The sequence below is a fragment of the Mustelus asterias genome, chromosome 8 (assembly GCF_964213995.1).
Source record: "Mustelus asterias chromosome 8, sMusAst1.hap1.1, whole genome shotgun sequence".
NCBI classification, from domain to species: domain Eukaryota; kingdom Metazoa; phylum Chordata; class Chondrichthyes; order Carcharhiniformes; family Triakidae; genus Mustelus; species Mustelus asterias.
In genome coordinates, this window is record NC_135808.1 from 110,247,807 (window position 1) to 110,261,440 (window position 13,634).

The 13,634-nt window shown below is 43.9% G+C and overlaps 1 protein-coding gene across 1 annotated transcript in view; it reads left to right on the forward strand.

Moving 5' to 3' along the window:
• Positions 1-6,646: 6,646 nt before the first annotated feature.
• LOC144497769 (fatty-acid amide hydrolase 1-like) overlaps positions 6,647-13,634 on the forward strand; it is a 57,757-nt gene continuing 50,769 nt past the window's right edge. Inside the window, exons 1-3 of the mRNA XM_078219208.1 lie at positions 6,647-6,682; positions 7,737-7,850; positions 12,325-12,441. Coding sequence (XP_078075334.1) covers positions 6,647-6,682; positions 7,737-7,850; positions 12,325-12,441 — 267 coding nt within the window. The remainder of the gene's footprint in view (positions 6,683-7,736; positions 7,851-12,324; positions 12,442-13,634) is intronic.

The window sequence follows — 13,634 nt, forward strand, 5'->3', positions numbered from 1 at the left end:
GGCTGGAAGTGGACAGACAAGCAGGGGATGCTGGCGATGGCCGTTTGGAGAGGGGGGGGGCGGGAAGGGGCCAATAACCTCTGGGGAGGGTGTGGTTGAACTGAATGCTGGCTCTGATCAGGGTGGGGAGGGGAGCCCCTGAGGCCTCCGTGGTGGAGTAGGGCGGACGTTTATTACGGCTCTGATCAGGGCACCTTTTAAAGATGGCACCCTGATCTCTGTGCAGCTGGGTTATGAAGATGTGTTTTGGCCCCACCCCCCTGTATGACAGCGTGAATCACATCCCTTTGATATTCTTTTGCAGAGTGTGGTAGAATCTATAGAGAGACTGGTTTCTCTGGAGAGAAACACATCAGTTTTCTTGCCAGAAACAACACATGTAAGGAATAATCATTAAGACAACATATATTGGAAGGAATAATTATTAGGACAAGTAAGAGATAATAATTAACATAGAAGAGATAATCACTACTTAAGAAGCTCTCATATATCATCACATATCTTATTAAGCATACACTTGTACCCTTTTAAGTGCACAATACCTTACCAGGTCAGTACACATGGATACTCACATAAATGAACATAAAGGCTAAAAGAAGCCAAGCAAACACACAGAAGCTGAAAGTAATTTCTTAAATAAACGTGAGAAAGTAAAAAAGACTTGGATGCCCTACAATGGTTGAACAAACAACAACCTTGGCTGATTAGACAATAAACTTCAGATAAGAAGGCAAGATGTAGCCACAATGATATCATAGCACATTCATTAGTGACCAATCAGAAAGAAGGCAGATAACGTAGGTCTAGTAATCCATGGTGGCTAACGAAAAGTGGCCTTGGGGTCTGCAACAAAAAAAAACCTTGACTGTAAGATAAGAATGATGAAATATGAAGCTAAATGTGGATAAAAAGGACTGTGAGAACACTGGTTTTTTGGATTCATCTGGAAATCCCGGCTTTATTAAAATGTATTAGCTAATAAAGCCTTGCTGCCTGGAAGATCAAGACTCAGACTCTCTATTCTGATTGATGAACTCTTCTTGCCGTCCACGGGGAACCACGGCATACACTGCCATTTTTTGGTATGATTTAGCCCCATCAGTGAACATCCCCACTTCTGACCTTATGACGGAGGGAAGGTTATTGATGAAAGCAGCTAAAAATGGTTGGGCCTAGGACACTACCCTGAGGAACTTCTACAGCGATGTCTTGGAGCTTAGATGATTGACTGGCAACAACAACAACCATCTACCTTTGTGCTGAGTATGACTCCAGGCAGCAGGGAGTTTTCCTCCTGATTCCTTCAGGTCTGCTCTCTTACCTGCTTCTACTTTCTCAGTCTGGCAGTTCTGTTCTCCAAGACTCAGCAGCTCAAACTATCCAAACCAGGCGGTCTGAGACAGACCCAGAATTGGGCCTCAGGCATCATTAGACATGCCAACAGAAAGAAACAATGTCAACTAAGAACAACCTACATACTTCCTCACAATGGGGGCGAGGGACAACATGAGAACAGTTCACCTTCCCCAACAGGTAGCGTACAGGTTGCTGCCATGTTATGAATAGAACAAACCCATTGTTGTTTAAAAGGCCAATCAGTTGAAAGTCTGGAAGGTTGGAATTTAAAACGGGCAAGTTCTAGAATGTAATGAGAAAGAATAAAAAGATTAGAATCTGGCAGTTTGGACAGTTGAGATGATACAACCATAAAAAGAGAATTTGAGGAAGGGAAGTCAGAACTAGGAGAAATCTTGCCAACCAAATCTGGAAGATAGGGATAAGGAGAAAATTGGATAGAAAAGATGGAGAGATAAAGAGCAACCTCAGAACAAAAATAGATCAAAAGACGTGGAATAGCAAGATTCCTGAAGAATTTGGAATTATAAAACTGTCAAGATAGAGGTGAGTTACTAAATACAATATAACACTTGCATATTTAAGTCAATAAAATCAGGAATATATGAAAGAGAATAAAATGATACATTTAATAAAATCAACTCTGGAAAAATCTGGACAATTGAAATAATTAAGGACCCCACGCACCCCGGACATTCTCTCTTCCACCTTCTTCCGTCGGGAAAAAGATGCAAAAGTCTGAGGTCACTACCAACCGACTCAAGAACAGCTTCTTCCCTGCTGCCATCAGACTTTTGAATGGACCTACCTTGCATTAAGTTGATCTTTCTCTACACCCTAGCTATGACTGCAACACTACATTCTGCACCCTCTCCTTTCCTTCTCTATGAACGGTATGCTTTGTATAGCGCGCAAGAAACAATACTTTTCACTGTATGCTAACACATATGACAATAAATCAAATCTAATCAAAGATGGGAAAAATACATTAAATGTTATAGGTGCAACTAATTAATCAACTTGAATTTGGTGATTTGGGAGAATTATTCCTGTGAGGAATGCACTCAAATCTATGTGCATGGTCATTGTAAAAATAATCTGTGGATAGCAACTTCTAGCAAGCTGGAAAGTGAGAAGAATGTCAGTTAGTATTAGAAATGTTGGTTGAAGGATCAATCTTGACTAGGCTATTGGAAGAATTTTTGTTGCGCATTTTGAACTTTTATGTCCACCTAGAATGTGGAGCCTTTGTTTAATCTTTTACTCAAAAGAAGGTACTTTGATAATATGCCATTCTCTCAGTATTGCATTAAAGTGCAAATCTAGATTACATGCTTAAATCCTGGAGTTAGACTTCCCTCCAAATGTTCCTGAGATGAAAATGCTACCTCTGAGCCAATTTACCATTTCTTAATTAATTTATGATATGGTTAATATATATACATATTAGGAGTGGCACAGTAGCACAGTGGTTAGCACTGCTACCTCACAATGCCACAGACCCGGATTCAATTCCTGGCTTGGGTCACTGTCTGTGCGGAATTTGCATGTTCTCTCCATATCTGCATGGGTTTTCTCTGTCTGCCCCAGTTTTCTCCCACAATCTGAAAGACGTGCTGGTTAGGTGCATTGACCCAAACAGGTGCCAGAGTGTAGTGACGAGGGGAATTTCACAGTAACTTCATTGCAGTGTTAATGTAAGCCTTACTTGTGACTAATAAATAAACTTTAACTGTATATATAAATGAATTGGAGTGAGATTTGAATTTAATCATATTAATTAATAATTTATATGTGTGGTCATGTAGGTGGTGTCTGTGTTTGCACTCAGCGAACGTTTTATAACAGTACAGATACTTATAGTAATAGCAGCAGTAATAGTAACATTTAAGGGTTAATGTTAGAAGCTTATGATTTCGACCCTAGCACAAAAAAATACTTCTAATATTTTTGTTTAGGATTACCTAGTTTGTTATTTTAAAAATTATATCTATTTGTCATAAATTATTATATTAAACACAGATAATTATAAATTGTCAATATTCAAGCTAGATTGAAATATTGCAATTGACAATTGTGCCAGCTAAAACATTTTTGATTGTCCATCCTCTTGGCTGGAAATGGTGTATCATAGAATCATAGAATGCCTACAGTGTGGAAGGAAGCCACTCAGCCCATTGAGTCTGCACCAACGCAACATCTTATCCATGCCCTTCCCCCACCTCATCCCCACAACCCCACACACTTAGACCATAGACCATAGAATCCTACAGCGCAGAAGGAGGCCATTCGGCCCATCGAGTCTGCACCGACCATGATCCCATCCAGGCCCTATCCCCATAACCCCACTTACCCCACTAATCTCCCTAACCTGCACACCTTGGGACAATAAGGGGCAATTTTTTTTACCATGGCCAACCCACTTAACCTGCACATCATTGGACTGTGGGAGGAAATCAGAGCACCCGGAGGAAACCCATACAGAAATGGGAAGAATGTGCAAACTCCACACAAACAGTCACCTGAGGCCAGAATTGAACCCAGGTCCCTGTGCTGTGAGGCAGCAGCGCTGACCACTGTGCCATGCCAAACTTTAACATCCTGTGAACCACTTTCATGAAAATGCCATATCTCATGAACCACCTCCTAGAAATATATATTTTCCAGAGATTTTCTCCCTTATCTGAGTATAAATTAATAAGTCAGTGAACTTGGAAATATAAAATTAGTTTTTCTTAGGACACTGTACTGCACACTATTAATAATTACATAATTTATGACATTATTAATTTTATTACATTATGAAGCAGCAAACACTCTTCCAAAATTACACTTTCATATATCGTCACATTTTGATCAAGCCTAAACCTATGGTTAAACTGAAAGCTGGAGGGCGGCACGGTGACCCAGGTTGGGTTCCTGACTTGGGTCACTGCCTGTGCGGAGTTTGTACGTTCTCCCCGTGACCGCTTGGGTTTCCTCCGGGTGCTCTGGTTTCCTCCCACAGTCCACAGATGTGCTGGTTAGGTGCATTGACCCAAATAGGCGCCGGAGTGTGGCGACTAGTGGAACTTCACAGTAATTTCATTGTAGTATTAATGTAAGCATTACTTGTGATTAATAAATAAACTTTACTTTAAACTTTTTGTTGCTGGGTGCACTGATGAGAACATAGCAGTATTGTACTTCTGAGTATGTGCCCAAGATTGCTGGGTACCACTCTGTCACAAGAAGTGAGAAGGGGAGAGAGCTGTCTGCCAGGCATACAGGCTATTGACCACATCCAAAAAAAACCCAGGCATGGGATTCTGTTAATCTTCAAGCAGAATATTGACTCTGTCAGCTACCTGGTTTGAGGCAATGCACGTCATCGGAGCCTTTCAAGTGTTGAGCAAAGCAGGAGTATTTAGCAGGATTATTTCCCCAGCAATGTGCAATAAGTGTAGGATTTCTACCTAATAAAAATTAGATGCACAAAATCAGACCCGTTTTACTTACAGAATTGCTAGACTCAGGATGTGATAGATGGGGGAACAGCCCAGTCATTTCCATTTTGGCCAGAATACCAGTTACCTCTGAATGGAGCTTTTAGTATTGGGCGTGAGGGCACGTATCTGTAGAGATGCAGTAAAGGCATCCTTGATTTTCTATTAGCAAGGGAAGCAGCACCCTACCATTCTGAGGGGCAGTATTCCTCCCCGACGATGGACTGAGGGAGGACTCAGGGAGGAGATCAGGGCCCTGAGTCACAGTTCCATCATCAAGGGACTGGACTGAGGTGCGATAGGGAGAAGAGATCATGAAGGGGCTGGGTCTGCCTGTGACCCAGGGGACTCCTCCTCCTAACCTCACCTCTACATCCTTTTAATTTAGTTCTTTCATAGGATATGGGTGTTACTAGCAAGCACCAGCATTTGTTGCCCCATCCCTAATTGCCCTTGAATTGAATGGTTTTCTAGACCATTTCAGAGGGCAATTAAGTCACACATGGATCAGACCAGGGAAGGAGGGGCAGAGTTCCTTCCTGAAAGGGAACCAGACAATCATTGGTCATCATTAGACTTCTAATTCCAGATTTTCTTCTAATTCGGACTCAAATCATCTGTCATTGTGGGGATTGAACCCCCGTCCTTAAAGATTGCTAGTTTAGTGACAAAACCACTCCACCACTGCTATACCACCTTGAGGTCCTCCTTCAGGATTTAGAGAAGTGGTCAGGAGGGAAGGGGCTTAGGCCAAGGCCACAGAAAACATTGTCGAAGCAGTCAGGATTGCAGATGAGATTGGGAGGAAGGGAACAACCTTTGTAGATGTGGAAAGGTGGAGGCTGGGGACAGGCGGCAGTAGTGCGGCTGGCTGGGGACTTAAGTTAAGCTGGAGACATATTAAAATGCAGGTATTTGCCTAAAATACCACTCCTTTAGGCACAGGCAGCACATGACTCTGAAGTCTAGGTATACCCAATCACAGACATCTCTCCAACTCTCCAATGAAGGTTCAAGACAAGGCGTGTTCTAATAGGCCAATGATTTCTGCAATTCAGAACCACAATCATTGGCTAACCAGCCCATCAATTGGGACGGTCTACATACCTGATTGGCAACTTCGGACATTGGTCTGTCATTCAGGATGGTCAATGAGTTCTGGACACCCTGAGATCCCGGGCTCTGGTCATTTGGTGGGCCAACTGATGGTTGTAATTTTCCCAAAATTATGGCATGGAAAACATTTCTGCTCCCGCCATTAGTGGATTTTTCCCATGAAACCCCTGAAACATTTTGCGAGCCCTCAAGGGTTTCGTGAACAACATTTTGGGATTGCTGGTGTAGAGAAAATGCTAAAAATGTAAAGACTGGTCAAGTAATAGTTACATAGGAATGAGAGGCAGCAGTCGGCAATTCAGCCCTTCGAGCTCGCTCAGCTATTTAACATTATCCTGGTCTCAACTCGACTTTCCTGCCTGCTCACCATAGCCCTTTCTCCCACTTTTCATCAGAAACGTATCGCTTTCTTGAATCTGTTGATTGATTCTGCTTCCGCTGCACTCTGGGGCAGTGAGTTCCACAGATTCACAAGCCTCCGAGAGAAATAGTTTCTCCTCATCTCAGTTTTGAACCTACATCCTTTCTCTCTATATCTATGACCTCTTGTTCTAGACTCTCCCACGAGGGGGAACATCTGTTCAACATCCACCTTATCAATTCCTGTTAGCATTTTATGTACCTCAATCAGATCCCCCCCTATTCTTTTGAACTCCTGCGAGTACAAGCCCAAGTTATTCAACCGCTCCATGTACGACAGCCCTTTCATTCCTGGAATCAATCTGGTGAACCTCCTCTGAACTGTCTCCAGTGTCACCACATTCTTCCTCAAGCAACAATGATGTTCCAACCATCTCCACCAAGTGATTTTCTGTCAGCTATGGAGATAACCTTGTCTAGATTAATGATTTGATTATTGTTGCCATGTGTTATTGATGTTCAATATCTGAGCATAGCTGTATGTTCAGATAGAGAATCTGGTGAACTGGTGTGATGACAATACTCTCTCCCTCAATGTCAGTAAAACAAAGGAGATTGTCATCAACTTCAGGAAGCGTAGTGGACAATGGAGACAAAGTAGAAATGGTCGAGAGCTTCAAGTTTTTAACTGTCCAAATCACCAACAACCTGTCCTGGTCCCCCATGCTGACACTATAGTTAAGAAAGCCCACCAACGTTTCTACTTTCTCAGAAGACTAAGGAAATTTGTCATGTCAGCTACGACTCTCATGAACCTTTACAGATGCACCACAGAAAGCATTCTTTCTGATTGTATCACAGCTTGGTATGGCTCTTGCTCTGCTCAAGCCCGCAAGAAACTACAAAAGGTCGTGAGTGTAACCCAATCCAACATGTAAACCAGCCTCCCATCCATTGACTCTTCCCGCTGCCTCGGAAAAGCAGCCAGCATAATTAAGGATCCCATGCACGCTGGACATACTGTCTTCCACCTTCTTCTGTTGGGAAAAAGATACAAATGTCTGAGGTCACGTACCAACCGACTCAAGAACAGCTTCTTCCCTGCTGCCATCAGACTTTTGTATGGACCTACCTCGCACTAAGTTGATCTTCCTCTATATCCTAGCTATGACTGTAACACTACATTCTGCACTCTCTCCTTTCCTTCCCTATGAATGGTATGCTTTGTACGTATAGCACGCAAGAAACAATACTTTTCACTGCATACTAATACATGTGACAATAATAAATCAAATCAAATCAAAAGGCGTCATAGAAATACTAACCATTGTCCTTGCTGTGCTATCCTAGCATCAGACCAGTATTATTTCCCTGGAGCTCATCTCTGTCATTGTAATCTGCACTGTCCTGTATTTGAAGCTGATAAGATGGCTGAAAACCAGGAGCCATCATCGTTTGGTAGCAAAGACCCGCCTGAGGAGGGAAGCAGCTCTGACGGAAATGAAAACGATTATGGATCAGATTAAAGAAATGGTGAGTGCTTCTGGCTAATCTTCTGTCAAACTGTCCTGAGTTATCATTTGTAGTTTACGTATGTATATATTCAAAAGATGTGCAGGCTAAGTGGATTGGCCATGGTAAATTGCCCCTCAGTGTGAATCCCCCTTAGGAGGATGAGCAGAGTAAATATGTGGGATTACAGAGATAGGGCCTGGATGGGATGCTCGGTGCAGACTCGATGGGCCAAATGGCCTCCTTCTGCACTGTAGAGATTATATGATTCTATGATTACAAAACTGCTTTTCATCCAGACTTTCGTGAAACGAAACTCTCACATAATCAGATGGAACTTTGGCCTGTTCCAAAAATGCATGGCCACCAAACTCCGCAATCATTGGAGCGAAACTAGGCAGGTTAGCTGGATTGGCCATGCTAAATTGCCCCTTAGTGTCCCAAGATAGGTAGGTTAGATGGGATTAGCCATGGTAGATATGTAGGGTTACATACAGGGATAGAGCAGGGGCCAGGGCCAACGTAAGATGCTCTGTCAGAGAGGTGAATTGAATTGAATTAGAACAAAGAACAAAGAACAGTACAGCACAGGAAACAGGCCCTTCGGCCCTCCAAGCCTGTGCCGCTCCTTGGTCCAACTAGACCAATCGTTTGTATCCCTCCATTCCCAGGCTGCTCATGTGACTATCCAGGTAAGTCTTAAACGATGTCAGCGTGCCTGCCTCCACCACCCTACTTGGCAGCGCATTCCAGGCCCCCACCACCCTCTGTGTAAAAAACGTCCCTCTGATGTCTGAGTTATACCTCGCCCCTCTCAGCTTGAGCCCGTGACCCCTCGTGATCGTCACCTCCGACCTGGGAAAAAGCTTCCCACTGTTCACCCTATCTATCCCCTTCATAATCTTGTATACCTCTATTAGATCTCCCCTCATTCTCTGTCTTTCCAAGGAGAACAACCCCAGTCTACCCAATCTCTCCTCATAGCTAAGACCCTCCATACCAGGCAACATCCTGGTAAACCTTCTCTGCACTCTCTCCAATGCCTCCACGTTCTTCTGGTAGTGCGGCGACCAGAACTGGACGCAGTACTCCAAATGTGGCCTAACCAGCGTTCTATACAGCTGCATCATCAGACTCCAGCTTTTATACTCTATACCCCGTCCTATAAAGGCAAGCATACCATATGCCTTCTTCACCACCTTCTCCACCTGTGTTGCCACCTTCAAGGATTTGTGGACTTGCACACCTAGGTCCCTCTGTGTTTCTATACTCCTGATGACTCTGCCATTTATTGTATAACTCCTCCCTACATTATTTCTTCCAAAATGCATCACCTCGCATTTATCCGGATTAAACTCCATCTGCCACCTCTCCGCCCAATTTTCCAGCCTATCTATATCCTGCTGTATTGCCCGACAATGCTCTTCGCTATCCGCAATTCCAGCCATCTTCGTGTCATCCGCAAACTTGCTGATTACACCAGTTACACCTTCTTCCAAATCATTTATATATATCACAAATAGCAGAGGTCCCAGTACAGAGCCCTGCGGAACACCACTGGTCACAGACTTCCAGCCGGAAAAAGACCCTTCGACCACTACCCTCTGTCTCCTATGGCCAAGCCAGTTCTCCACCCATCTAGCCACTTCTCCTTGTATCTCATGAGCCTTAACCTTCTTAACCAACCTGCCATGTGGGACTTTGTCAAATGCCTTACTGAAATCCATATAGACGACATCCACGGCCCTTCCTTCATCAACCGTTTTTGTCACTTCCTCAAAAAACTCCACCAAATTTGTAAGGCACGACCTCCCTCTTACAAAACCATGTTGTCTGTCACTAATGAGATTGTTTCGTTCTAAATGCACATACATCCTGTCTCTAAGAATCCTCTCCAACAACTTCCCTACCACGGACGTCAAGCTCACTGGCCTATAATTTCCCGGGTTATCCCTGCTACCCTTCTTAAACAACGGGACCACATTTGCTATCCTCCAATCGATTTATTATTGTCACGTGTATTGGTATACAGTGAAAAGTATTGTTTCTTGTGTGCTATACAGTCAAAACATACCATTCATAGAGTACATAGGAGAGAAGGAAAGGATAGGGTGCAGAATATAGTGTTGCAGTTACCAATAGGGTGAAGAGAAAGATCAGCTTAATAACTGGTAAGTCCATCCAAAAGTCTGATGGCAGCAGGGAAAAAGCTGTTCTTGAGTCGGTTGATATGTGTTTTCAGACTTTTGTATCTTTTCCCTGATGGAAGAAGGTGGAAGAGAGTATGTCTGGGGTGCATGGGTGCAGACTCAATGGGCTGAATGGCCTCTTCTGCGCTGTAGGTATTCTATGATTGTTAAAGTAGTGTCATTGGCTGTTGGTTGGGAGGTATGCAATTTTTGCATTTCCTTCTCCCCCACCCCGCCCAATCCTTCATCAGGTCACATCATTAAAAGAAGGCGAGATTGGAGAGATAATATTATCTGGTAGAATTACTGACATTCCTGCCTCGGGCACAGTTACCATGCTGTATCTCTGCATGGAGTGCCCAAACAGCACTAGCTGGGATTACTCATTGTCAGAACTAAAAACAGGAAAACTTCAGCAGGGCTAAGATCCGATGTAGGATCAAGCCTAAGTTCAGTGTAATGCCTGTTCTTGTCAGTTTATCTCTAGTATGCCTCTTCTGGGGGCCATGAATTGGATTCAATTTGAATTTGAATTGGTTTTTAGAGCAAGCAAGGAGTTGGATTAGGGGTTTGCCGTGTCCACTCTGAGCATTGGCTTTGTAACACTGAGAAAGGAACGGCATTTTAAAAAATTCAGCAGGTCTGAGAGCATCTGCGGAGTGAGAAACTGAGTTACCATTTCAAATCTGACATAACTCCTCTTCGTAACTTAAGCAGGGTAGAAATGCTGAAAGACCTTTATCAACGAGCATTGGGACACCAGCTTTGTCGGAAAAGGGCTAGGTTTTAAAAGAGATACCCCATTGTCCATACTGTCAGCGGTCCTCCACTGAAGCTCTGATGAAGGGTCACCCAGACTCGAAACATTGGCTCTGTTCTCTCTCCACAGATGCTGTCAGACCTGCTGAAATTTTCCAGCATTTTCTGTTTTTGATTCAGATTTCAGCATCCACAGTAATTTGCTTTTATTTCCACAAGAGGCTTGTCTATGTCGTAGAATTGCTCCCTCCTCCCCATGACAGCTGCTCCCCACTACCCAGGTTGGCAGTGCCAAGGTGCTGCCCTGCTGAGTCTCTGACCACCCTGGCTCCAATAGCCTCCCAGCGTGGCTATGATGCCTGCTCTCTCTTTGTGGAGAGCAGTAGCGGTTCCCAACGGCTTCCCGTTGCGCCGGCGGGTCGGTGAATACCAGAAGCCAGGTGAATCTGGCTAAAACCCAGAAATGCATATTTAAATGCAGATTTAAATATGCTAATCTGGTTCACGCCCTTTGCTGGATGGGGTTGGAGAATTGCTCCCATTGTCTCTATTTCACTGTCCCCATATCAATTCTAACAACAAAATCTGATGACAAGTCAAAAAGGTAACGTTCTGCAAAAACCTATAGATGGCGCTTGCCCTCTTACTTCTCTGTTGCTGACTTCCCCCATGGCCTTTGCCACTTGAGGAGATGGTGGGGTAGGAGTAGGGGGTTGGTAAGGTGAGGGGGTGGAAATGTCTGCCATTTCCTATCTGTGATCTCACACACCAGTGATAAACACTATAGAATCATAGAAACCCGACAGCGCAGAAAGAGACCATTTGGCCCATCAAATCTGCACCGACAACAATCCCACCTCGGCTCTATCTCTGTAACACACATATTTGCCCCGCTAATCCTTCTAACCTACACATCCTGGGACACTAACGGCAATTTAGCATGGCCAATGCACCTAACCTGCACATCTTTGGAGTGTGGGAGGAAACCGGAGGACCCGGAGGAAACCCACGCAGACACGGGGAGAACATGCAAACTCCACACAGACAGTGACCCACGCCGGGAATTGAACCCGGATCCCTGGTGCTGTGAGGCAGCAATACTAAACACTGTGCCACCGTGATAATGAGTTATCAATCTCTATCACAGCATTGGCGAGGTTCAGTACCTGTAAGGATCAGTGGATGATATGAAAGGTCAGAAGTTGAACAACCCAGGGGCTGTTAAGGCCCTTTATAGTTACAGCTGTTGACCAGTCCACCTGGAGGAATACAATGTCCTGGATTGAATCATCCTCCGATTCTGTCAAACCCACAGTTATTTGTATTTTGAGAAACGAGAATATTAAGAGAATAATAAATAGAGGGTTAGAATCAAATCTGAACTTTCCAACTTTCCTTTCCATTCCTCCATTTTATATTCATTTTTGTTAGTTATTTAGTCTCTGCTCCTATGTTATATTTTGTCCCTGAATCTCTACCCAGCTCAATCATTGAGTAATCACAATTCTGTTTGCAATATAACTAAGACTCTGTTATCTTCCTCCTAGGAAAACTATGAATCAAAAATTGATTCCGTTCTCCTTCTCACACTTCACGATCTCTCTATATCATTAAGCAAAGGCGATGTATCACCAAGTTACGTGCTGCATGCTTACCTGGAGAAAGTAAGAGAAAAGCCATGTCTCACATAAGATCATAGGAATGCAAGTATAGGCTGTTTAGCTCCTCAGGCCTGTTCAGCTATTCAACAAAATCATTTCTGATCTGTGACCTAATTCCACATGTATGTTCAGATCCCTTTGCCCCAGATCCTTAATACCTTTGGTTAACAAAATCAGCTTTAAAATCAATTGATCGACCGTCAATTGTTATTTCTGGAAGGGAGTTCCAACCTCTTTTACTGCCTTTTGCGTGTAGAAGTGTTCCTAATTTCATTAACTATGAACTTCCCCACATGTTCCCCTTGTTTCTCTGGAAGGGGCTGATGGTTACTGGGAATATAGTTCCACAGGCAGCAGTAGTTCTCCTTCAAACTCCCACGCTTACTGTTATGACGGCCACGGGGGATCATCAATAGATCTCCCTGTGGGCCTCGTTGAATATATCAGCTCCTCTATGAGGCAAGTGGAGACTTGCTCAATAGTGAAGGAACAGCGGGGGAGGTTTGAAACATAGAATCTCTATGGTGCAGAAGGAGGCAATTTGGCCCATCGAGCCTGCGCAGACATCAATCCCACCCAGGCCCTATCCCCCCCCGTAACCCCACACAAAACCAGCTGGCTCCACTCAGGCCAGCAGTCGGTAGACCTGGGACTGATCTGCACTCTGGAGCTGTTGAGTTAAAGTTTATTTATTAGTCATAAGTAGGCTTACATTAACACTGCAATGAAGTTACTGTGAAAATCCCCTAGTCACCACACTCCAGCGCCTGTTCGGGTACACTGCAGGAGAATTTAGCATGGCCAACGCACCTAACCAACACGTCTTTCGGAATGTGGGAGGAAACTGGAGCACCCAGAGGAAACCCACGCAGACATGGGGAGAATGTGCAGACTTCGCACAGACAGCGACCCAAGGCTGGGAATCGAAAAATGTGCCACCGTGCTGTCTGTTTAAAACACGGATACAACTCTTTCTGTTATTGTGCTCTCTGTGTCAGTTTGTCTGGCACAAGGAGTGGGAATGGATCAATGTAAAGGGTTCTGAAGATACATGAGGCAGCTTGGAATACTCTGCCAGGCTGAGAGATCTGCAGAAAATGGGAAAGTCATCCCTATAGATATTGGGAATGCAACAGGGTGGAATAAAACAAGAGATCTAGTGAGGCACTGAAATTGTGTTTTAGTCAGTAAAGTTT